Genomic DNA, 22848 nt, shown 5'->3' with positions numbered 1-22848 from the left:
CTCTTCTTCTTCTCGCTCTCCCACCAGGGAGCAAAGAGAAGATTCCTGCCAAATCTGGCACGTGCTGTTGGGTCAGAATAGAATGACAGAGTTGGAAGGGACCTTGGAGGTCTTCTAGTCCAACCCCCTGCTCAGGCAGGAAACTGTATACCATTTCAGATAAATGGCTCTCCAATCTCTTCTTTAAAATTTCCAGTGTTGGAGCATTCCCAACTTCTGGAGGCAGGTTGTTCCACTGGTTAATTGTCCTCACTGTCAGGAAATTTCTCCCTAGTTCCAGGTTGCTTCTCTCCTTGATTAGTTTCCGCCTGTTGCTTCTTGTCCTACTTTCTGGTGCTTTGGAGAATAGCTTGACTCCCTCTTCTTTGGGGCAGCCCCTGAGATATTGGAGCACTGCTATCATGTCCCCCCTCGTCCTTCTCTTCATTAAACTAGACATCCCCAATTCCAGCAGCCTTTCCTTATATGTTTTAGCCTCCAGTCCCCTAATCATCTTTGTTGCTCTTCTCTGCACTCTTTCTAGAGTCTCAACATCTTTTTTACATCGTGGTGCCCCAAACTGGATGCCGTATTCCAAGCGCGGCCTTACCAAGGCCTTGTAAAGTGGTATTACCACTTCAGGTGATCTTGATTCTCTCCCTCTCCTTCCTCAACTCCCAGTTCAGACAACCAAGAAAATCTTGCAGGCAACCCGGGCCTCCATTCCTTGGCTTTTATTCGGCGGGTCCTCTTGCAAAGAGCCGAAAAGTCTTACTCGTCCTTTTCCACTTTGATCTCCACAAACGAGCTGAGCTCGGGCCCGAAAGCTTTGTGGCTGGGGAGGTGGGCTGAGGTGTCCGTTCTGGGGTCTTCCTCTTGAAAGCGGGGGTTGTAGAGCTGCGGGGGCAGACGCTGGACTTCCCCGGAGGGCAAGCGCTCGGAGGGCGGCCCGTACACCCGGTTGGCTTTGGTGCCGTGCTTCGAGTTGGCATCCAGGCGGTAGCAGAGCTGGGAGAGCGGCGTCGCTCGGAAGCGTGGAGGCCGCGCCACCCACACGCCGGGTTCGTGGGCGCTGTCTTCCTCGTCCGACATCAGCTCTTCGGTTACCCCTTGCCACAGATGCTGCTCTTCCGAGCCCAGCAGCTGGGCCACCCCGGAACGGTTGGCAAAAAGCTGGAAAGAAAGAAAGAAAAAAAGAGAGATTAGCTCTTCCTGGATTGCAATCACAACGGGCCTTCGCTCCTGTCATTGCCTACCCGTCTGTCCTCCTCTGTCCTTGACTTACGGTGACAATTGAGCCCCAAATTGTCTGAAATGATCTAGGGCAGGGGTCCCCAACCCCCGGTCCGTGGACCAGGAGCATGCCAGCAACCGGTCCTCAGAAACAAGCAAAGCCCCATCTGTGAGATGCAGGCAGCAGACAAAACTACGGATTCTCGGTCCGCGGAAAAAAAAACTCTCTATACGGAACCGGTCCCCGGTGCCCAAAAGGTTGGGGACCTCTGATCTAGGGTCTTCTACTTGAGCAGGGGGTTGGACTAGAAGACCTCCAGGGTCCCTTCCAACTCTGTTATTCTGTTATGAGGAACGTAGCCATCTTTTGAGAGGAAGAAAGAGTTGACACTTATAGTCCTTCCTGCATTATCACAACGGCCTTCGCAATTGATAAGATAACCTTTATTGTCATTTTTATACTGTGGGCACAACGGCACACATCAAAAATGAAATTGAGTTGCCCGCTCTCAAAGTGATACATGACGCACACCTAAACATACTAGGAACAACATATGTATACACCCACATCCGTACATAGACGTAGCAAATAAATATTAAATACTGTCCATCTTGAATATATAACGGAAGGAGGAAGCTTGAGAGTTCGCAAGGTTAATGCTGTATGGAATGAAACTCTGGCTGAATCTGGATGTTCTGCTACGGAAACCACGGAGCCTTCTCCCAGAAGGTAACAAGGAAAACAGGTCGTGAAGAGGATGTGTAGTGTCCCAGATAATCTTACGGACCCTGCTCAAGCAGCGCTTCTGTGCTATGTCCTGGATGGAAGGGACGGAACTGCCAATGATCTTTTCGACCGTCCTCACCACTCTCTGCCCCATCTTCCTGTCTGAAGCAGTGATGCTTCTAAACCAGACTGTGATGCCGTATGACAGGATGCTCTCGATCGTCCCTCTGCAGAAAATGGTCAGGACGGGGGAAGGAAGATGTGCTTTTCTCATGCGTCGCAGAAAATGCAGGCACTGCTGTGCCCGCTTCACCAGTTTCTCACTGTTGAGCGACCGAGTCAGCCTACTCGTTAGCTGCACACCCAGGAATTTGACGCTGGTAACCATCTCCACAGGTGAATCATTAATGCACAGAGAAGTGTGGCTGTGCCTGCCTTTTCTGAAATCAACAATGATCTCTTTGGGTTTTTACGGTATTTAAAACTAGGCTGTTTTCCTTACACCAGTTCACCAACCCTTCAACCTCCTTTCTGTTGCTGAGTCATTTGTTAAGTGAGTTTTCCCCATTTTATCCCCTTTCTTCCCTCCGCTGCTAAGTGAATCACCGCAGCTGCTAAGTTAGTAACCCGGTCGTTAAGCGAATCTGGCTTCCCCCATTGACTTTGCTTGTCAGAAGGTCACAAAAGGGGAACACATGACCCCAGGAAACTGCAACCGTCATAAATATGAGCCAGTTGCCAAGTCTCTGAATTTTGAACCCGCGATCGTGACGATGCCGCAAAGATCCTACGTCAACATCCAGCTCGCGGATCCAAATAAAACTTCGGTCACTGAAAATCGTACGTTTACTGGATACACCGCACGGTTATGTCGAAGCAAAACTAACGCTTGAGGTCCCAACCCCAATTCATAGACGGAAACAATCATTTTTCCAGCCAAACTCCCCACCGTCTTACGCAGTCCATATAAACAAGTTCACTTTGTTATGGGAACCATCTGCTTCAAATCCACACCTGTTCTGATGTCCTTGAAAAGCTTTCAGGCTTTCACGGTCTTCAGCCGATTCACAGAAGTTTCGTTTCTCCATCGAATCCACTTGAAAGTAATACCTGCCATTAATATCCTTAATCTAAAGGCAAGTTGAAACGCAGAGGCACGTAGCTTGCCAAAGTTTAATCTTTCGCATCCTAACCGTGAAAACAATCGTAAGTCAACTTTTTGTAACTTCGGTCATGAAACGAACGATCGGACGTTGAGGACTACCCGTATTTTCTGCTGTTCTTTGCGTGTGTGCGTGCAAGGCTCGGTCCCCTGTCCCACATTTGGCAGGCGGATTCGGGAAGTAACCCCGTGGCAAAGAGGCAGAGCACACAGGCTTCACGGATGGGATGGCCGTGAATAATGCAAATCCTTCTTGGCAGCCGAGGGAGGGTTGAAAGCTGGCGGGTCCCTCCGACGGGCCTGCAACTCCCCTTTGCTAAGGCAAATGGCATCACCCACACACACATACACACACCCACATGGCAGCTGCTGCTAGGGAGGGGGCGGTGTGGGCGAGGGAAGCTTCGATGGATCACGACCAGCTCCGTTTTTCCACCTTTGGGAAGCCAAAGCGAGATCTTGGCTTCGCTGAACGAGATTGGAAAAATCAGCGGGATGCAGACATGTGGCAAGCTGACTTCCCAAATTTTTATTTTTGGAAGAGCGTTTCTCTCCGCTGGCCACCTACCCTGTGCCCTGAACGTTGGGGAATAAACACCTCCTGATCTGGGAGGGCCCATCAAAATTAAATATACAGGCAGTCCTCGGCTTACGGCCACCATTAGACCTAAGAGTTCTGTTGCTAAGCAAAACAATTGAGTTTCTGCCCCATTTTACAACCTTTCTTGACACGGACGCTAAGCGAATCCCGGTGGTTGTTAAGTTAGGATCACGGTTATTAAGTGAATCTAGCTTCCCCCCATTGATTTTGCTTGTCAGAAGGTCGCAAAAAGGATCACACGATCCCGGGACGCTGCAACTGTTGTAAATATGAATCAGTTCCAAGCGTTTAAATTTTGATCACGTGACCACAGGGATGCTGGCAGCAACGGTCATAAGGGTGAAAAATGGTCCTACGTCATTTTTTTTCAACGCTGTTGTAACCCTGAACGGTCACTAAAGGAACCGTAGTTAAGTTGAGGACTTACTGTATGCAGACAGTCCTCGATTTACAACCTCAGGGGTCAAATGCCGAGCAAGGCAGTCGTGAAGTGGGTTTGGCCTCATTTTACAACCTTGCGTGCCCGTTGGGGAATAAACCCTCCTGATCTGGGCGGGGCCGTGAAGATGAAACACAGGCAGTCCTCACTTTACGACCAGAATCGAGCCCAACAGTCGTTCAGTGAACCCCTGCAGTTCTTAAGTTAGTTAACACGGCTGGTAAGTGAATCGGACCGTTCTCTTGGCTTGTTCGGAAGGTCGCAAAAGTGAATCATTGCAACCATCATAAATACGAGTCAGTTGCCAGGCGTCTTGAATTTTGATCACGTGACCACGGGGATAGTGGAAGAGTCGTGTGAAAAACGGTCAAAATAATAATAATAATAATAATAATAATAATAATAATAATAATAATAATAATAATGATGATGATGATGATGATGATGATGATGATGATGATAATGACGATGATGATGATGATGATGATGATGACAATGATGATGATGATGATGATGATGATGATGATGATGATGATGATAATAATAATAATAATAATAATAATAATAATAATAATAATAATAATAATAATAATAATAATAAAGTTGGAAGGGACCTTGGAGGTCATCAAGTCCAACCCCCTGCTCAGGCAGGAAACCCTATACTGTTTTGGAGAAATGGCTGTCCAGTCTCTTCTTAAAAACTTCCAGTGTTGGAGCATTCACCGCTTCTGGACGCAGGTTGTTCCACTGGTTAATTGTTCTGTCAGGAAATTTCTCCTTAGTTCCAGGTTGCTTCTCTCCTTGGTTAGTTTCCCTCCGTTGCTTCTTGTCCTGCCTTCAGGCGCCTTGGAGAATAGCTTGACTCCCTCTTCTTTGGGGCAGCCCCTGAGATACTGGAACACTTTTTTCAGGAGGCAACTGGGACTTTCTTACTTTTTTTCTTGGAAGAGGTTTCAACAGGAAAGAGACCCGGGGCAGAAAACATCCCGCAGCCAAGAAGGCTCCACGCCCATTTGCACCGCTCAGGTGACCCTGAGGTAAATCTCCAAGTGGCCTCAACGGCTCTCTAAAAGAAGGCAAATGACCAGCTGTCTGCAAGGAGTATAAATCCTTCCATCCTCCACCATCCAGTCAGAGCTGACGAAGCTTCTGGGATGAGAAGCGAAACATCTTCAAAGAAAAAACAAGAAAGTCCACGTGCCTCTCGAAAAAAGCACCTTTGGGACAACTGAGGACTCAGATAAACCTCCAAGTGGCCTCAACGGCTCTCTAAAAGGATGCAAATGACCAGCTGTCTGCAAGGAGTATAAATCTTTCCATCCTCCACCATCCAGTCAGAGCTGACGAAGCTTCTGTGATGAGAAGCGAAACATCTTCAAAGAAAAAACAAGAAAGTCCACGTGCCTCTTGAAAAAAAGCACCTTTGGGACAGCCGTGACCTGGATGACGGAGGATCTCCTTCGACATTTATTTTAAGATGAATATTGCTAAACAAGTCCCAGGCCCGAGAGCAGATGAAGGCGGGATGATGGAAGACGTGACATCCCCTGTATATATTTCCTCTGCGATCAACTGCAAAGCGAAGGGGCCACAACTTAAATCTAAATTAAACCCAGTAAAGGCTTAATCCCACCGTAACGTTGATAGACTGCCAGACTTATCGTATATCAGGCCTGGAAGATAATGGAGCTGGCACTTCTGTAAATACAATTAAAGGAAGGTCATAAAAACAGAAGTTTGCATTTGGAAATAAATACAGCTGAAGGCCGAGTCGGAAAAAAAAAAGAGACCAACGTTTTTATGGAGTTTAGAAGGAGAATTCCCCTAACGGAGAATTCCAGAGATCAGCTTGCATTGAGCTATTTTAAATTTTAAAATGTTTTATATTTGCGTTTTAAATATTTCATATTTTCATAGGAAACCGATCGGGCTGCCTTTGTGGACGTTTGCTTTTAACATCTGTGTTTTGCCCCTTGGCTAAATCCCTATTATTCCATCACCCTCGGAGGGGGGGGAGAAAATAGCTTTTTCTCGCTAGATTTCAGTGGAATATTGCTGCAATTTCCTCTTCCACATCGGGGGAAAAAGCTTCAAAGTTTTTGTTTACAGACATCCTGAAATAAAATCGATGGAAGCCTGCATTGACTTTTAAAACGTGACGAAACACACACACACACACACACCCCGTACCGAAGTAATAAACAGAATAAGAGTGATTGGGTCACCTGCAACCAAATTACAGAATAACAAGAATTGGAGGGACCTTGGAGGTCTTCTAGTCCAACCCCCTGCTCAGGCCGCAATACCGTTTCAGAGAAATGGTGGTCCAATCTCTCGTAAAAACCTCCAGTGTTGGAGCACACCCATGACTTCTGGTGGCAAGCTGTTCCATTGGTTAATTGTTCTCACTGTCAGGAAATTTCTCCTTAGTTCTAGGTGGCTTCTCTCTTGGGTTAGTTTCCATCCGTTGCTTCTTGTCCTGCCTTCAGGTGCTTTGGAGAATAGCTTGACCCCCCCCCTCTTCTTTGTAGCAACCCCCAAATGTTGGAAGACTGCTATCATGTCACCCCTAGTCCTTCTCTTTGTTAGACTAATAGAATAACAGAGTTGGAAGGGACCTTGGAGGTCTTCTAGTCCAACCCCCTGCTCAAGCAGGAGACCCTATTCCATGTCAGACAAATGGCTGTTCAATTTCTTCTTGAAAATCTCCAGTGATGGAGCACCCACAACTTCCAGTGGCAAGCCGTTCCACGGATTAATTATTCTCACTGTCAGGAAATTCCTCCTTAATTCCAGGTTGCTTGTCTCCTTGGTTAGTTTCCACCCATTGCTTCTTCTCCTGCCTTGAGATGCTTTGGAGAATAGGTTGACACCCTCTCCCCTTCTTTGGGGTAGCCCCTCAAATATTGGAAAGCTAATATCATGTCTGCCCTGGTCCTTCTTTTTGCTAGATTAGACACACCCAAGGCGACACCAAGCTGGCAGGAATAGCCAACACTCCAGAAGACAGGCTTAAGATACAGGAGGATCTGGACAGACTTGAAAACTGGGCACTATCTAACAAAATGAAATTCAAGGGTGGAAAAAAGTAAGGTTCTACATTTAGGCAAGAAAAACCAAATGTACAGGTATAGTATAGGGGGTTGGACGTTGGCAATCATGTTGGCGATCCTGTTTTTATCAGCAGCCACACGAAAAAGTGCTGTTGAGTTTTGTCCAAAACAGTCCCTTAGATTTTGAAGCCACGATGTTCTTCTTCTGCCTGGACCTCGTTTGCCTTCAATCTTTCCCTGGAGGATTAAATGGAGCGTGCCGTATTTTTCTGGGAGTCGCATCACATGTCCGAAATATTCTACTTTTTGTTTTTTTAATTGTTTTGATGATTTCCCTTGGCTTTCCCAGGCGGCTGATCACCTCCTCATTTCTGATCTTGTCAACTCGTGGACTTCAACTCCCAGAATTCCTGAGCCAGCCATGCTGAGGGGAAAGGGAGAGGTTTCCATGCTGAGCCATGCTGGCTCAGGAATTCTGGGAGTTGAAGTCCACGAGTCATAAAAGAGCCAAGGTTGCCTACCCCTAGTATAGGTGGTACCTTGCTCAATAGTAGTAACTGTGAGAGGGATCTCGGAGTCCTAGTGGACAATCATTTAAATATGAGCCAGTCGTGTGCTGTAGCTGCCAAAAAGGCCAACACAGTGCTTGGCTGCATTAACAGAGGGTCAGAATCAAGATCAGGTGAAGTATTAATACCACTTTACAAGGCCTTGGTAAGGCCACACTTGGAATACTGCATCCAGGTTTGGTCACCGCGATGTAAAAAAGATGCTGAGACTGTAGAAAGAGTACAGAGAAGAGCAACAAAGATGATTAGGGGACTGGAGGCTAAAGCATATAAGGAACGGCTGCTGGAATTGGGTATGTCTAGTTTAACGAAGAGAAGGACGAGGGGGGACATGATAGCAATGTTCCAGTATCTCAGGGGCTGCCCCAAAGAAGAGGGAGTCAAGCTATTTTCCAAAGCTCCTGAAGGCAGGACAAGAAGCAACGGGTGGAAACTAATCAAGGAGAGAAGCAACCTAGAACTAAGGAGAAACTTTCTGAAAGTGAGAACAATTAACCAGTGGAACCACCTGCCTCCAGAAGCGGTGAATGCTCCAACACTGGAAGTTTTTAAGAAGAGACAGGACAGCCATTTGTCCGAAATGGTATAGGGTTTCCTGCCTGAGCAGGGGGTTGGACTAGATGACCTCCAAGGTCCCTTCCAACTTTATTATTATTATTAAAATGTATGGATATTGCCGAGCCTTACCCGATACCGCCGGCTGCGTAATTTCTTCTCCTCTTTCTCCTTAAGCCCTTTGAAAGGATTCAGAGAATTCCGATATTCGCGTCGCTTGGTCAAAAAGTAGGCCACGCAGGCACCTAAAAGAAGAAAAGTGTGTCTGTGCACAAGGGTACACAAATCAGCAACCCCAGAATGCCAGAATTAGGGTCACTCTGGATAGCCAGAGACCGCTATAAACGCATCTCTCTGTGCACGCAAGTCAACATTTCAAATATCATCCATCAGTTTCAGAATAAACACTACAAGCTTTTTATAAAGCCGAAGAAAAAAATTTCTGTTTAGTGAAGGAAAAGGAATATAATTATTTGGGTGAAGGCGGGGCGGGGAGGGGGGGGATAAATTTGGAAAGCAGGTAGTCCTTAACTTATGACCAAAATTTCTCTTGTTCTGAGCCAGACATTCGTTAAGTGAGTTTTGCTCCGTTTTACGACCTGTCTTGCCACAGTTGTTAAGCGACACACTACGGTTGTTAAGTCGGTTGTGAAGAGAATCTGACTTTGCTTGTCTCGAGGTCACAAAAGGGGATCACGCAACCCCGGGACGCTGCAACCGTCATAAATACGAAACAGTTGCCAAGCCACTGAATTTCGACGTGACCAGGGGGACGCTGCAACGTTTGTAAGTGAAAAACGGTCGTCAGTCACTTTTTTTCCCAGTGCTGTCGTAACTCTGAACGGGTCACTAAACGAAGCGTGGTTAAGCTGAGGACTACCTGTCCGTTCTAGCAGCGGAACCCAGAAACCAAACGGGTAGAAACATTCAAAATAAATAAAATAAATAAATAAACCAAAGCAGCTCACCTTTTAGTTCCTTATCCGTATAATTATGGTGATTGGAAACCAATTCATGTCTGAGTTTTTCCAGCAAAAACTTCACTACGGAAATATTCCAGGACGATTTAATACTGCAAAAGAAGGAAACAGAGTAAAATAGCCCAGCGGATGAAGAACGGGAAACTTCAAAAACGAAACTAAAAAAAAATAGCATAAAATAATGATGATGTAATAATAATAATAAGACAAATGCATACAAAGTCAAAATTGAGAAGACAGCAACAGACAGTAAGTGCCGCCTATGCAAAGACGCTGAAGAAACAGTGGACCACCTGGTAAGCTGCTGCAAGAAGATCGCACAGACTGACTACAAGCAGCGGCACGACAAAGTAGCAACAATGGTGCCTTGGAAGATCTGCAAGAAATATCATTTGCCTGCAAGCCAGAACTGGTGGGACCGTAAAGTAGAGAAAGTCATAGAAAATGATAAAATTAAACTGCTCTGGGACTTCGGAATTCAAACAGACAACCACCTGCCACATAACACCCCGGACTTAACAACTGTCGATAAGAAAGACAAAAAATGTCTGGATAGTGGACGTGGCAGTGCCTGGAGACAGCAGAATAGACGAGAAAGAACTGGAGAAGATCACAAAATACAAAGACCTACAAATAGAAATAGAAAGACTGTGGCAAAGGCAAGCAAGGGTAGTACCCATAGTAATAGGCACCTTGCGTGCAATCCCAAAACAACTGGAGCACCACTTGGACACCATCGGTATTGACAAATTCGCCATTAGTCAATTGCAAAAGGCAGCCTTACTAGGAACTGCTTTCATCCTGCGACGATATCTGTAAAACCATCAAACATCCACATCTGCCTATCCCAGGTCCTTGGGAAGGACTCAATAGGTAGACAAAAATGCCAAATCCAGTCTGAACATCTGGCTGACTGTGCGATGATCAATAATAATAATAATAGTTGGAAGGGACCTTGAGGGGTCATCTAGTCCAACCCCCTGCTTAGGCAGGAAAACCTATACCATTTCGGACAAATGGTTGTCCAGTCTCTTCTTAAAAACTTCCAGTGTTGGGAAGCCTTCACAATAACGTCACTAAAAGACCAATGCTGTTCTGGGGAAAGGACAGACCTTATGGCCATTTTTTCACACTTATGACCGTTGCAGCATCCCCAGGGTCACGTGATCCAAATTCGGACGCTTGGCAACTGACTCATATTTACGACGGTTGCAGTGTCCCGGGGTCGCGTGATTCCCTTTTGCGACCTTCGGACAAGCAAAGACAACGGGGGAAAGCCGCATTCATTTAACAGCCGTGTTCACTAACTCAACTGTGGCAAGCCAGGTCGTAAAAATGGGGCAAAAACTCACTTAACTCTCTTGCTTAGCAATGGAAACGTTTGCGGTTGTAAGTTGAGGACCTACCGGTACAGTTTTCCATTTTAGATAGCAAAGCCCTGCTCTCCGTTGATAAAATGCTTTTGCACATAATCTATAAACCAGACGCTGCTGATAATGACAGATTATGGGATCCGCTTTTTTCCTGGAAGCAGGCAGCCAGATAAATGGGAAAAAAACCCCTTTTGCTGGCTTTGTGCATTACACAACAACCGACACACCCTTGGACTGCACAAGTGATAGAAAACACCACACCATCTGCTGCTTGCTTTGTTCCAGAGCTCCTGATAGCCTTCTTTGACGGGAAAGTAAGATCCCAAGACGGGAAAGATATATAGGTTAGTCCTCAACATACACCCACAAGAGAGCCCAAAATTTCTGTCACTAAGTGAGACAAGTGTGAGTATTGCCCAGTGGTGGGATTCAGCCAGTTCGCACCACTTCGGCAGAACCGGCCGCTAATTTTTTGTTGTCCGGGCCCAGAACGGACTTCCGTAAGCGGCATCCACACAAAGAACCGGTTGTTCACCTATTTGAATCCCACCGCTGGTTTTGCTCCCGTTGTTAAGCGAATCACATTAGGAACACAGTCCTTAAGTGAATCTTAACTTCCTCATTGACTTTGTTTGTCAGAAGGTCACAAAAGGGGATGGCGTGACCCCCCTGGGACGCTGCGAGCGTCATAAACCTGAACTCGTAGCTCCGTGGCTGAATTTTGATCCCGTGACCACAGACATGCTGCAACGGTCGTTAAGTGTGAAAAACTGGTCCTAAGTCACTTTTTTCGGTGCCGTCGTAACTTCCAATGGTCACTAAACGGTCGTTAAATCGAGGACTGCCTGCAATTAGCAAAGCCTTATTCATTTTATTTTTCCTTCACAGCGGCTCACCTTTCTGCGCCATCAAACCGCTTTTCGTTGGCGACGTGGTTGTGAACGTTGTGGACCAATTTCTACAAAGGGAACGAGAGAAGAAGGTGAAATTCAGCCGAACTCTTACGCCGTTCGGTCCCGGGTGATGAAAAACACAATTCAGACAAGCCTTCGGATCCGAAAGGCGGGTGTGTTGTGGGTCACAAACTCGGCCGTAATAATAATAATAATGATTATTATAATAATAGTGGGGTTTCTCCTGATCTCTTCCACTCCAGAACCATCATTCAATCAGGGGAGGTCCTCTTTTTCAAGTCCACCCTTCTCTTCTTCACTCTCCCTCCCCCCACCCAGGGAGCAAAGAGAAGATTCCTGCCAAATCTGGCACGTGCTGTTGGGTTAGAATAGAAGGGACCTTGGAGGTCTTCTAGTCCAACCCCCTGCTCAGGCAGGAAACCCTATACCATTTCAGATAAATGGTTATCCGGTTTCTTCTTAAAAGCTTCCAGTGTTGGAGCATTCACACCCTCTGGTGGCAAGTCGTTCCATTGGTTAATTGTTCTGTCAGGAAATTTCTCCTTAATTCTAGGTTGCTTCTCTCCTAGATTAGTTTCCATCTGTTGCTTCTTGTCCTGCCTTCGGGTGCTTTGGAGAATAGCTTGACTGCCTCCTCTTTGGGGCAGCCCCTGAGATACTGGAAGACTGCTATCCTGTCCCCCCTCATCCTTCTCTTCGTTAAACTAGACATACCCAATTCCAGCAGCCCTTCCTTATATGTTTTAGCCTCCAGTCCCCTGATCATCTTTGTTGCTCTTCTCTGTACTCTTTCTAGAGTCTCAGCATCTTTTTTACATCGTGGCGACCAAAACTGGATGCAGTATTTCAAGTGTGGCCTTACCAAGGCCTTGTAAAGTGGTATTAACACTTCACATGATCTTGATTCTATCCCTGTTAATGCAGCCTAGCACTGTGTTGGCCTTTTTGGCAGCTGCAGCACACAGCTGGCTCCTATTTAAGTGATTGTCCACTAGGACTCTGAGATCCCTCTCACAGTTACTACTATTGAGCAAGGTACCCCCTATACTATACCTGTGCATTTGGTTTTTCTTGCCTAAATGTAGAACCTTACTTTTTTCACCCTTGAATTTCATTTTGTTAGATAGCGCCCAGTGTTAAAGACTGTCCAGATCCTCCTGTATCTTAATAGCTTGACTCCCTCTTCTTTGGGGTAGCCCCTCAAATACTGGAAGACTGCTATTATGTCCCCCCTCGTCCTTCTCTTCATTAAACTAGACATCCCCAATTCCAGCAACTGTTCCTTATATGCTTTAGCCTCCAGTCCCCTAATCATCTTTGTTGCTCTTCTCTGTACTCTTTCTAGAGTCTCAACATCTTTTTTACATTGTGGTGACCAAAACTGGATGCCGTATTCCAAGTGTGGCCTTACCAAGGCCTTGTAAAGTGGTAGGAAGGGAAGTCAACTCACGGACAAGACCAGATCCCGTTTGCGCCTGGCGTTCTTCTGCCCGATGTTTCTGCTCCTGCAAGGGAGACTGGCGAAGCCTACAGAGAAATGGGGTTCGCCGTTCGGGGTCTCCTCCTGGGTCGCGCTGATGGGGGACCCCTCTGGACCAGAGAGGGGGTCATCCAGAGGTTGCAGAAGTGGCTGATGGGCCATCGGTGGGGTAGGGGATGAAGGAGGAACATAGACCGGCGGCATTGGGGCGTCTCCTGGAGGACATTCCTCGGCTACCTGGCGGGAGAAGGAGAATTATACGCATCCTGCACAAACAGGAGTCCCCTTTGCTGGTAGTCCTCGGCTTACGACCACAACGGGACCCCCCCCCAAATTTTCATTGCTAAGCGAGACAGTTGATGTATGAATCCATTGAAAGCGCACAAAAACAGAGACCAAAATTGTCATCGTTTGGCGAAAACAATCATTCAGGGAGCTTCGTCCCATTGTACGACTTTGCTTGCCACAGTTGTTAAGTTAGGAACGTGGTTGTTAAGTGAATCCGGCTTTCCCCATTGGCTTGACTAGTGAGAAGGTCGCAAATGGGGGATCACGTGACTCTGGGATGCTGCAAATGTCATAAATAGGAACGAAGAGTCAGAATTTTGAGCATGCGAAGGTGGGGGAATGCTACAACGATCCTAAGTGTGTGCAAACTGGTCGTAAGTCGGGTTTTTTCAGTGCCGTTGTAACTCTGAACGGTCGCTAAACGAATTGTTGTAAGTCGAGGACTCCCTGTGTTCCAATTTCCAACCGTCTCTGCTTCAGCACTTTGAGAGGAGGGGCAGCAAACAGCCCCCCAATTCCTTGAAACATACTTTTCATGCCACTCTATCCTTGAAAACTCTACTCCTCTTCTGTCTTCCGACGTACATGCATAAATAAGGAGATTCGTTGGAACATTAGCGATAGTCCTCGACTTACGACCGTTTGCTTAGTGCCTGTTTGAAGATGCAGAGGCACTGAAAAAAAAATGATTAATGACCAGTCTCCACACTGTTGCAGCATCCTCTTGGTCACATGATCAAAATACGGACCCTTGGCAACCGGCGGGCGTTTATGACGGTTGCAGCACCCCGTGGTCATTCGTGATTGCCGTTAGCAACCATCCCAGAGGGTTTCCGACGAGTAAAATCAGCGGGGGAAGCCGGGTTCGCTTAATGACCACGATTCACTTAACAACACGCAGCGATTCGCTTAACTCCCCGTGAAAATGAAGGGCGTTATCATTGGGCCCAACCGCCTCGGGGAGCAGCAGAAATTCTGCTCCCATTTGCCGTCGTAAGTCGAGGACTAGAAAGGCAAAATCTACAATGCGTTGAACACACATTTGGAAAGCAAAGCCTCTCCTGATCGTGCCAGGCCTAAATGAGCACCCAGGGCTGGGAGGCAGTTTTCCTCATCCTGCCGGAAGATTTTCCCACGCTCCTTTGCTGCCAACCCTCCTCCAGCTCGGCCTAAACTCCTCATTTATCCCGAGCAGCGCCAAACCCAGTTCCAGCTTGGCCTAGGGTGGTGCTGCCAGCCATGGCAGGGTTTTCAGCTCCCGCTGCAGTTTCTCCAGCCCAGATTTGGCGCCGCTCCCAGATCGCCACTCTCTGGAGGACCGGTTGGCAGGGAGCGCGAGAAACGCCATCAACTATTCATGATGCCATCTGTGCCCGACCGGAGGGACGGGGCTACGGCTCGGATTAGACGGCGCGGGAGAGACGGAGGCCCCCAATTCCAGACTACGTACTCCGCCAAGAGCCGATACCGGCGAGAAGGCCAAAGATTCGGATCGCCCCACTGCAGCCGACGCGGCTCCCAGCTGCCTCAGTTCCTCGATGACCACCTGGACGCCGTTCCCGAACTCTTCGGCCTCCGATTCTTCCTCGCCTTCGGGCTCCGTTTGCTGCTCCTCGGGGCTGGCTTTGAGGGCCACGAGGGGCCCCCGGCGCAGGGCCGCCACGTCTTCCTCGAGGCGTCTCAAGGCTTCGTTGTTGGCCCTTGCCAAGCTCAGCGCCAGTTCGGCTAAGCTGACCGCCTTTTCCACCCGCTGGTAGATGAGGTGGAGCAGCTGCTCGGAGGACTGGACCGTCAGACCCGTGCCCGTGATGGTGATAGGGGTGCACGGAGGGGACGATGGGGGCAGGGGTGGCGGGGCCGTGGCGGGACCCTCCGGCTCCTGCTTGCAAGTGCCACAGCAGCATTTGGCTTCTTTCCCGTGGGACGGGGAGAACAAGATGGTGGCACTGAACGACATGGGAGCTGGAACCTGGATTTTGCGGCACCGGCAGATCCCGGTAGAAGCAAAGATGGCTCTGGGGCGGATCGGACGGCCTCAGGAGAGAATCCGCCCCAAAGACACCAGACTGCCGAAAGGAAGAAAAGAAATCAAGGAAAATAAAGCAACTGGATGAGGGTGGCTCAGCGTCAGCCGTGCAACTTAGCAATGCCGCAAGTGGCTTTTGGGGAACATTGGGGGGTTTCGAACCAGGGTCTCCAACCAATTTCCCGCCACCTGGATGGACACGAACGCCAGCCAAAGGGAGCAAAAGAGAACCAGCTTGGTTTAATGGTAAAGGCACCAGGCTAGAAGCCAGGAGGCTGTGAGTTCTAGTCCTGCTTTAACTATGAAAGTCATCTGGGTGACTTTGAGCCAATCACCAGGAGATGATGATGATGATGATGATGATAATAATAATAATAATAATACAGTTGGAAGGGACCTTGGCGGTCATCTAGGCCAACCCCCTGCTCAGGCAGGAAACCGCATACCATTTCAGATAAATGGTTATCCAGTTTCTTCTTAAAAGCTTCCAGCGTTGGAGCATTCACACCTTCTGGTGGCAAGTCGTTCCACTGGTTAATTGTTCTAACTGTTAGGAAATTTCTCCTTAATTCTAGGTTGCTTCTCTCCTTGATTAGTTTCCATCCGTTGCTTCTTGTCCCGCCTTTAGGCACTTTGGAGAATAGCTTGACTCCCTCTTCTTTGGGGCAGCCCCTGAGATACTGGAAGACTGCTATCCTGTCCCCCCTCGTCCTTCTCTTCATTAAACTAGACATTCCCAATTCCAGCAACCATTCCTTATATGCTTTACCTCCAGTCCCCTGATCCTCTTTGTTGCTCTTCTCTGCACTCTTTCTAGAGTCTCAGCATCTTTTTTACATCGTGGTGACCAAAACAGGATGCAGGATTCCAAGTGTGGCCTTACTAAGGCCTTGTAAAGTGCTATTAAATACTTCACGTGATCTTGATTCTGTCCCTCTGTTAATGCAGCCCAGCACTGTGTTGGCCTTTTGGGCAGCTGCAGCACACGGCTGGCTCCTATTTAAATGATTTTTCCACTAGGACTCCAAGATCCCTCTCATAGTTACTACTATTGAGCAAGGTACCCCCAGACCTGAAAACCGGCTAGGTGACTTTGGACCAAATCACCAGGAGACAGTGAGTTCTAGTCCTGCCTTAGGTGTGAGTATCAGCTGGGTGACTTTGAGCCAATCACCAGGAGATGGTGAGTTCAAGTCCTGCCTTAGACACGAAAGCTGACTGGATGACTTGGTGTCAAAAAACCAGGAGGCTGACAGTTCAAGTCCCGCCTTAGGATGAAAGCCGGCTGGGTGACTTTGGATCAATCACCAGGAGACGGTGAGTTCTAGTCCCGCCTTGGGATGAAAGCCGGCTGGGTGACTTTGGATCAATCACCAAGAGACGGTGAGTTCTAGTCCCGCCTTAGGCATGAAAGCCGGCTGGATGACTTTGGGCAACTCCCTCCCTCTCTCTCACACAACAACAAGGTTGTTGTTGTGGGGAAAATCGGAGGAGGACGTTGCGTTGGAGATGTTCACTGCCTTGAGCTATTTGTAAAAAAAATAAAAGTCGGGACACAAATAAATAATAAAAATCAATACAGCGGGTCCAGCCACTTCCAAAATGATGCCCGGCTCAACGGCCGTTCAAAGCCGAAAACCTTCCAGATCCTACAGGCCTCTCTCGGCTTGCCGTTTCATCTGAATTGTGGTGTTGTTTTGGCTCTTTGCCACCGCGGCGGAAACTCTATTAACTCACTGCTGACCTCTTGTAAATTTTATTCACGGCCTCCAGAGTGTCTTGTCAATGGACTCTCCCAATTAACTCAGTGCTGAGAAGGAGACGGCGGAGGGACTAGCAGAAGATCTTTCAAAAAACAAGAATTTTCACCGTTAACCGAATGTTCAGCAGCTTCGGGGACCGTGGGAAACCTATCAGCAAACTCCGATAAAGCTTTGATTCGATGTCTGCCACCTCGGCACATTACAGGCGATCCTTGACTTACAAGCACTTGCTTAGTGACCGCTGGAAGTTACTATTAGCACTGAAAAAAAGCAACATTTTTCACACTTAACGACGTTTCGACTTTTCCCATGGTCAAAATTCAGACGCTTGGCAACCGACTCATATTTACGACGGTCGCAGCATCCCCGGGGGGGGTCAGGCGATCCGCTCTTGCAACCGTCTGACAAGCAAAGCCAATGGGGGAAGCCGGATTCACTTAACGTCGGCGTGACTAATTTAACAACGGCGGCGATTCCGTTAACAAAGGTGACAAGAAAAGTCGTAAAAATGGGGGCAAAGCGCCCTTAACAAATGCCTCTCTTAGCAACAGAAATGTTAGGGTCAATTGTGGTCATTAAGTCGAGGATTACCAGTATGCTGAATAAATCTGGCAAAATAATTAGCAAAATTATGGGCACTGTCGTTCAAAGATAACACAGGAAGTCCTCGGCTTACGGCCACAACAGAGCCGAAAATTTTACGACTTTTCTCGCCGGTTGCTAATAAGTGTGAAAAAACAGTAATGTCACTTTTTTCAGCACCACTGTAACGTCGGTCACTAAATGAAGGCTTGTAAATCGAGGACCTTCACTATGCCTTCAGGATCACTTTGTCCCTTCTCTCTCTCTAATAACTTATTCACTAAATTTGCAAAAACATCTTCAGGCCTAACTAACCAGCCGCATGTCAGCAGGGGGTCTATCTGTTAGCTTTTGCCTCTGTTCACACAACACGCTTAACCTGACTCCACAGTTGGCCGATTTTTCTGGATGGCACAGCACACCGCAGCCTAAACTATAACCACGGTGAAAATAAATCTAAATCGGCTGGGCATCCTGCAGAAAGATGGGCTCTAAACCTCTGAACGGCTTCCCGAAGCGTGCTCGAGAAGCACAGGGGGGGGGGTGGTGGGAATCATCCTGCGGGGGGCAGAAACTGGAATTCAGATGGTGTTGCCAAAAAAAAAAAAACCCCCAAAAAACCTCCCGGGCAACCCGTTCACACGACGCGCGCACGACCCAGGTCCCGAGTTCAAAGGCTGGGAATCGAACGCCGCGGCCGCCCAACGTTCCATCCCGCGTGTACAGCGCGAGGGAGAAGCGACGCGCGCGCACGAGGCAGCTCGCCAGCCAGCCGTGTACAAAGCGAAGCGGCTGTTGGTCTCCGCCCTTTTTCTTTCCGATTGGCCGGCGCGCTGGAGCCAGGCGTATCTGATTGGCTGCGAGCCCTGGCGCCTTGCCCTGGAGACGAGAAGAGGAGGGGAAAGGCGTCCAGAGGGGAGAAGGGGCGCCTGAGGGAGGCCCGCGAGGCTGGACTCTTTTCAAGGCCGCCTCTGCAAATCAGGATTCCGGCTACTCTATGGTATTTTGAGCCGGCCAGAGGGATCAAAGCAGGGCCTGAGGTCAAAGTTCAGATGCTTTTCCTACTTGCCCCCTCCCCCTCCTCCAAAGCATCAGAACTAAAATAGACCTGCATCCTGGCAACATTTCCACCAATGACCCCAAGAAAGCTAATACAATCCTTGGTTGTATAAACCAGTGTTTCTCAACCTTAACAATTTTAAGGCATGTGGACTTCAACTCCCAGAATTCCACAGCCAGCAATGCTGGCTGTGGAATTCTGGGAGTTGAAGTCCACATGCCTTAAAATTGTCAAGGTTGAGAAACACTGGTAAACAGAGGCATAGAATCAAAATCAGGGGTCTTCAAACTTGGCCCTTTGATGACTTGTGGACTTCAACTCCCAGAATTCCTCAGCCAGGCATGTGTGCCTGGCTGAGGAATTCTGGGAGTTGAAGTCCACAAGTCATCAAAGGGCCAAGTTTGAAGACCCCTGATCAAAATCATGGGAAGTATCAGTACCGCTTTGTAAAGCCTTAATAAGGCCGCACCTGGAATCCAGTTTTGGTCCCCACATTGTAAAAAAAAAAAAGATGTCAAGACTTTGGGAAAAGTGCAGAGAAGAGTAACTAAGATGATTAAAGGCCTGGAGACTAAAACATAGGAAGAACGGTTGCAGGATTTGAGTCTGGCCAATCTAGAGAAAAGAAGGACTTGTGGGAGGGGGACATAACAGCCATCTCCCAATATTGGAGGGGCTGTTACAAAGAAGAGGGGGTCAACTTATTCTCCAAAGCACCAGAAGGCAAGACAAGAATTTAACAACTGCAGTGATTCACTTAACTGTGGCAAGAAAGAAATGTCGTAAAATGGGGCAAAGCTAATAATAATAATAATAATAATAATAATAATAATAATAATAAAAGTTGGAAGGGACTTTGAAGGTCATCTAGTCCAACCCCCTGCTCAGGCAGGAAACCCTATACCATTTCGGAGAAATGGCTGTCCAGTCTCTTCTTAAAAACCTCCAGTGTTGGAGCATTCACCGCTTCTGGAGGCAGGTTGTTCCACTGGTTAATTGTTCTCACTGTCAGGAAGTTTCTCCTTAGTTCTAGGTTGCTTCTCTCCTTGCTCCTCTCCTTACGTAACAACTGTCTCAGCCACAGAAAGTTTGAGCTCAATTGTGGTTGTAAATCGAGGAGTACCTGCACTCACTGCTACTACACTTGTGGGACCCTCAGGATTCTCGCTTCATTGCATCATCTGCCACCATAAAGTCATTTTTTTTCCCCTTCCAAGCTATGCAGAAACATCAAGGCTGTTGGAATTGGGGATGTCTAGTTTAGTGAAAAGAAGGACTAGGGGTGACATGTTAGCAGTGTTCCAATATCTCAGGGGCTGCCCCAAAGAAGAGGGAGTCAAGCTATCCTCCAAAGCACCAGAAGGCAGGACAAGAAGCAACGGATGGAAACTAATCAAGGAAAGAAGCAACCTAGAACTAAGGAGAAACTTCCCAACAGTGAAGACATTTAACCAGTGGAACAGCTTGCCACCAGAAGCTGTGGCTGCTTTTTTAAGAAAAGACTGGACAGCCACCTGTCTGAGACGGTATATGTTCTCCTGCTTGAGCAGGGGGTTGGACTAGAAGACCTCCAAGGTCCCTTCCAGCTCCATCCTGACCAAATCCTGCCTTGACTGGACGCTGCAAAATGGTTGATTCTGGCCAAGAGTGTTTGCACGCCCCAGGGCCTTGCTTTGCAGCAACAGAATGGACCAAAGAATAATGAATAAATAAACTCAGGATTTTCAGCTTTCTGCAATCTCCCTCCACAGGTCTCCATCTCTGAAGCATCCCGGGGGGATACCTGTACATCAAAAGCAAAGCTTTCAAGCCTTAAAATGTAATTTGCACCTGCAAGCTGAATTTGCTTATTCCTTTTTTGATTTCTGTCTCCAGGCCTCAATCAGACCGGTTTCCCTTTCTTGCGAACACAAAACCAGCTGCATGATATAATACGGACCCTCCCATCAATTCCCCGTGCGTCACTCAGGCGCCGCTTCCTACGGCTAAGAGACTGTCATTCCCCTGCAGGTTACCTCCACTTAAAACACCTTCATTTATTCCTCTAATGGCGGTGGAAACGAAGCCCGGAACAGCTCCGTTAACCAGCTTCTGTACTTCGAGTAGCTAGAATAGCAGCCGGAGAAAGGAAACCCTGGTTTAAAAACTTGGTAGCTTTGGGGGCTGATGATTTGGGGAGGAAAATTACAATTATAACGCTGAAGAAGCCCCACTCATTCCCGCCATCCCTTCCTGCCAAACCAAGCAAGCTGAAATGAAAACCCAAAAGGTAGATTTCATGGAATCATCGCCCCGAAATTCCTTATTGTTTTTCCTGCAAGGCTTTTTCGTAGAAATCTCACGCTCTGGGCCTTATTGTTACCGGTATAATCGCTTTTTAATTTTTCTAGCTTTTGGGGGAACGGTGCCTCCGTCCCAAGGCCTGGCACCCTGACGGTCCTATCCTTAGGAGATAAATTGCTGGGTCTTCCATTCAAAAGGATCCTTGCACACCCACAAGTCTTTGCACACTCGGTGTAGGGGGGGGGAAAGGTGCGATAGATCCTCGTCTTTTTTTAAAAAAAGACGAGGATCTATCGAACCTTCCCCTCCCCAGTGTGCAAAGACTTGTGGGTGTGCAATTAAAGCGCTTATCTATCCCATCGGATATCTTATTATCCCGAGTTTCTATGAGGCCGCCAGTTTATCGCTTCCAAGTTCTCCCCCCCCCCCTTTTTTTTTGTTATCTTTCTCGGTACACGTCCACCTGTCTAGCCATTTTGCAAAAAAAATTAAAAAAAAAAAACATGTACACACTCTATTCTTGCACACTCTATTCCTGCACTCATTCTGCTCTTTAGCTTCCTGGTTGTTTCTCCTTGGCAAGGCCAAAAAAGGAAAGGCAGACTGGGGGGATTCTCTGCCCCCACCCTGCCATCGTCCCTTCCCCCCCCCTTCCCCCCCCCGTTTCCCCTTGATCCTGTCTCCTCACATGCATGCATGCACACGGGCAAAGGATACAGGAAAGTCGTACAGCTCTTTGTATTCGCCTGCGTGTCCATGTGTGTGTGTGCAAAAAAAAAAGGGGGGGGAGGGGGAGAGGTGCACCCTGCTGCCAGCTGCCACACCCCCGTGCTCTCCCCCCCCTCCTGCCCTGATTGGCCAGTCTCCTGCACGCACACACAATCGCACACCAGAGCTGCACACGCATTCTTGAACAGGGCCCCAGCAGGGAAAATCTAGCAGAAACGGGCAATGCCATTTTTTATTTCCTCTTCTCCTTGACACGCAAACATTCAGCCTCTAATTCTAGGTGCTTCCTCGATCGCTTCCCCTGCTTGCTCCAACCCGGGGTACGACCGGAAGTCCTCGGCGTACGACCACCGAGCCCAAATGTACGTTTGCTGAGTGAGACACTTGTTCAGCGAGCTTTCCCCCATTTTAGGGTTTGTCTCGCCACTGTTAAGTTAGGAACACGGTTGCGAAGTGACTCCGGCTTCCCCCGTGGACTCTGCTCGAACAGAAAGTCGCAAAAGGGGATCGCGTGACACCCCCGGGGGACGCTGCGACCGTCATAAATACGAGTCAGTTGCCCAGCATCTGAATTTGGATCCCGTGACCACCGGAGACGCCACAATAGCCGTGAGGAAAACAGGCATTAGTCACTTTTTCCATGCCATTGTAACTTTGAATGAACTGTAAGTTGAGGACTCTGTACAGATAGTCCTCGACTTACAACAGTTCGCTTAATGACTGCTGAAACTTACAGTGGCACTGAAAAAAGTGACTTACGACTGTTTTTCACGCCGCCTTTCCAGCATCCCCATGGTCACGTGATCAAAATTTACCTCACATTTATGACAGTTGCTGCGTCCCGGGGCCATGAGATCCCTTTTTGCCACCTTCTGACAAGCAAAGTCCATGGGGAAGCCAGGTTCACTTAACGACCGGGTTACTAACTTAACAACTGCAGTGATTCACTTAACAACAGTGGCAAGAGAGATGGTAAAAATGGGGCAAAGCTCCCCTAACCCATGTCTCAGTTCACAACCCAGAAATTTGGGGCTCAATTGTGGTCGTACGTT

The 22848-nt window shown here is 47.9% G+C and overlaps 1 protein-coding gene across 1 annotated transcript; it reads right to left on the bottom strand.

Annotated features, from left to right (window-relative positions):
* Positions 1 to 750: 750 nt before the first annotated feature.
* CUNH14orf93 (chromosome unknown C14orf93 homolog) lies at positions 751 to 15310 on the bottom strand. The gene is made up of 6 exons (XM_015823318.1): positions 14804 to 15310; positions 13036 to 13302; positions 11568 to 11629; positions 9287 to 9390; positions 8451 to 8563; positions 751 to 1152 (listed from the first exon to the last, which is right to left on the bottom strand). The coding sequence occupies exons 1-6, from the start codon at positions 15308 to 15310 to the stop codon at positions 751 to 753; spliced, it is 1455 nt and encodes a 484-aa protein (XP_015678804.1).
* Positions 15311 to 22848: the final 7538 nt, after the last annotated feature.

Source organism: Protobothrops mucrosquamatus, unplaced genomic scaffold (assembly GCF_001527695.2).
Source record: "Protobothrops mucrosquamatus isolate PMUCROS unplaced genomic scaffold, P.Mucros_1.0 scaffold1835, whole genome shotgun sequence".
NCBI classification, from domain to species: domain Eukaryota; kingdom Metazoa; phylum Chordata; class Lepidosauria; order Squamata; family Viperidae; genus Protobothrops; species Protobothrops mucrosquamatus.
The sequence above is the reverse complement of the archived record's forward strand: the minus strand, read 5'-3'. Positions and strand labels throughout refer to the sequence as shown.

Bases quoted from the DNA above. Each gene is read 5' to 3' on its own strand.
- CUNH14orf93 (XM_015823318.1), bottom strand. From the start codon at position 15,310: ATGTCGTTCAGTGCCACCATCTTGTTCTCCCCGTCCCACGGGAAAGAA. The intron at 13,303-14,803 runs GTACGTAGTCTG...TTCTCCCGCCAG, and splicing joins CGGTATCGGCTCTTGGCGGA to GTAGCCGAGGAATGTCCTCC. The intron at 9,391-11,567 runs GTGAGCCGCTGT...CTTCTTTTGCAG, and splicing joins CGGTTTGATGGCGCAGAAAG to TATTAAATCGTCCTGGAATA.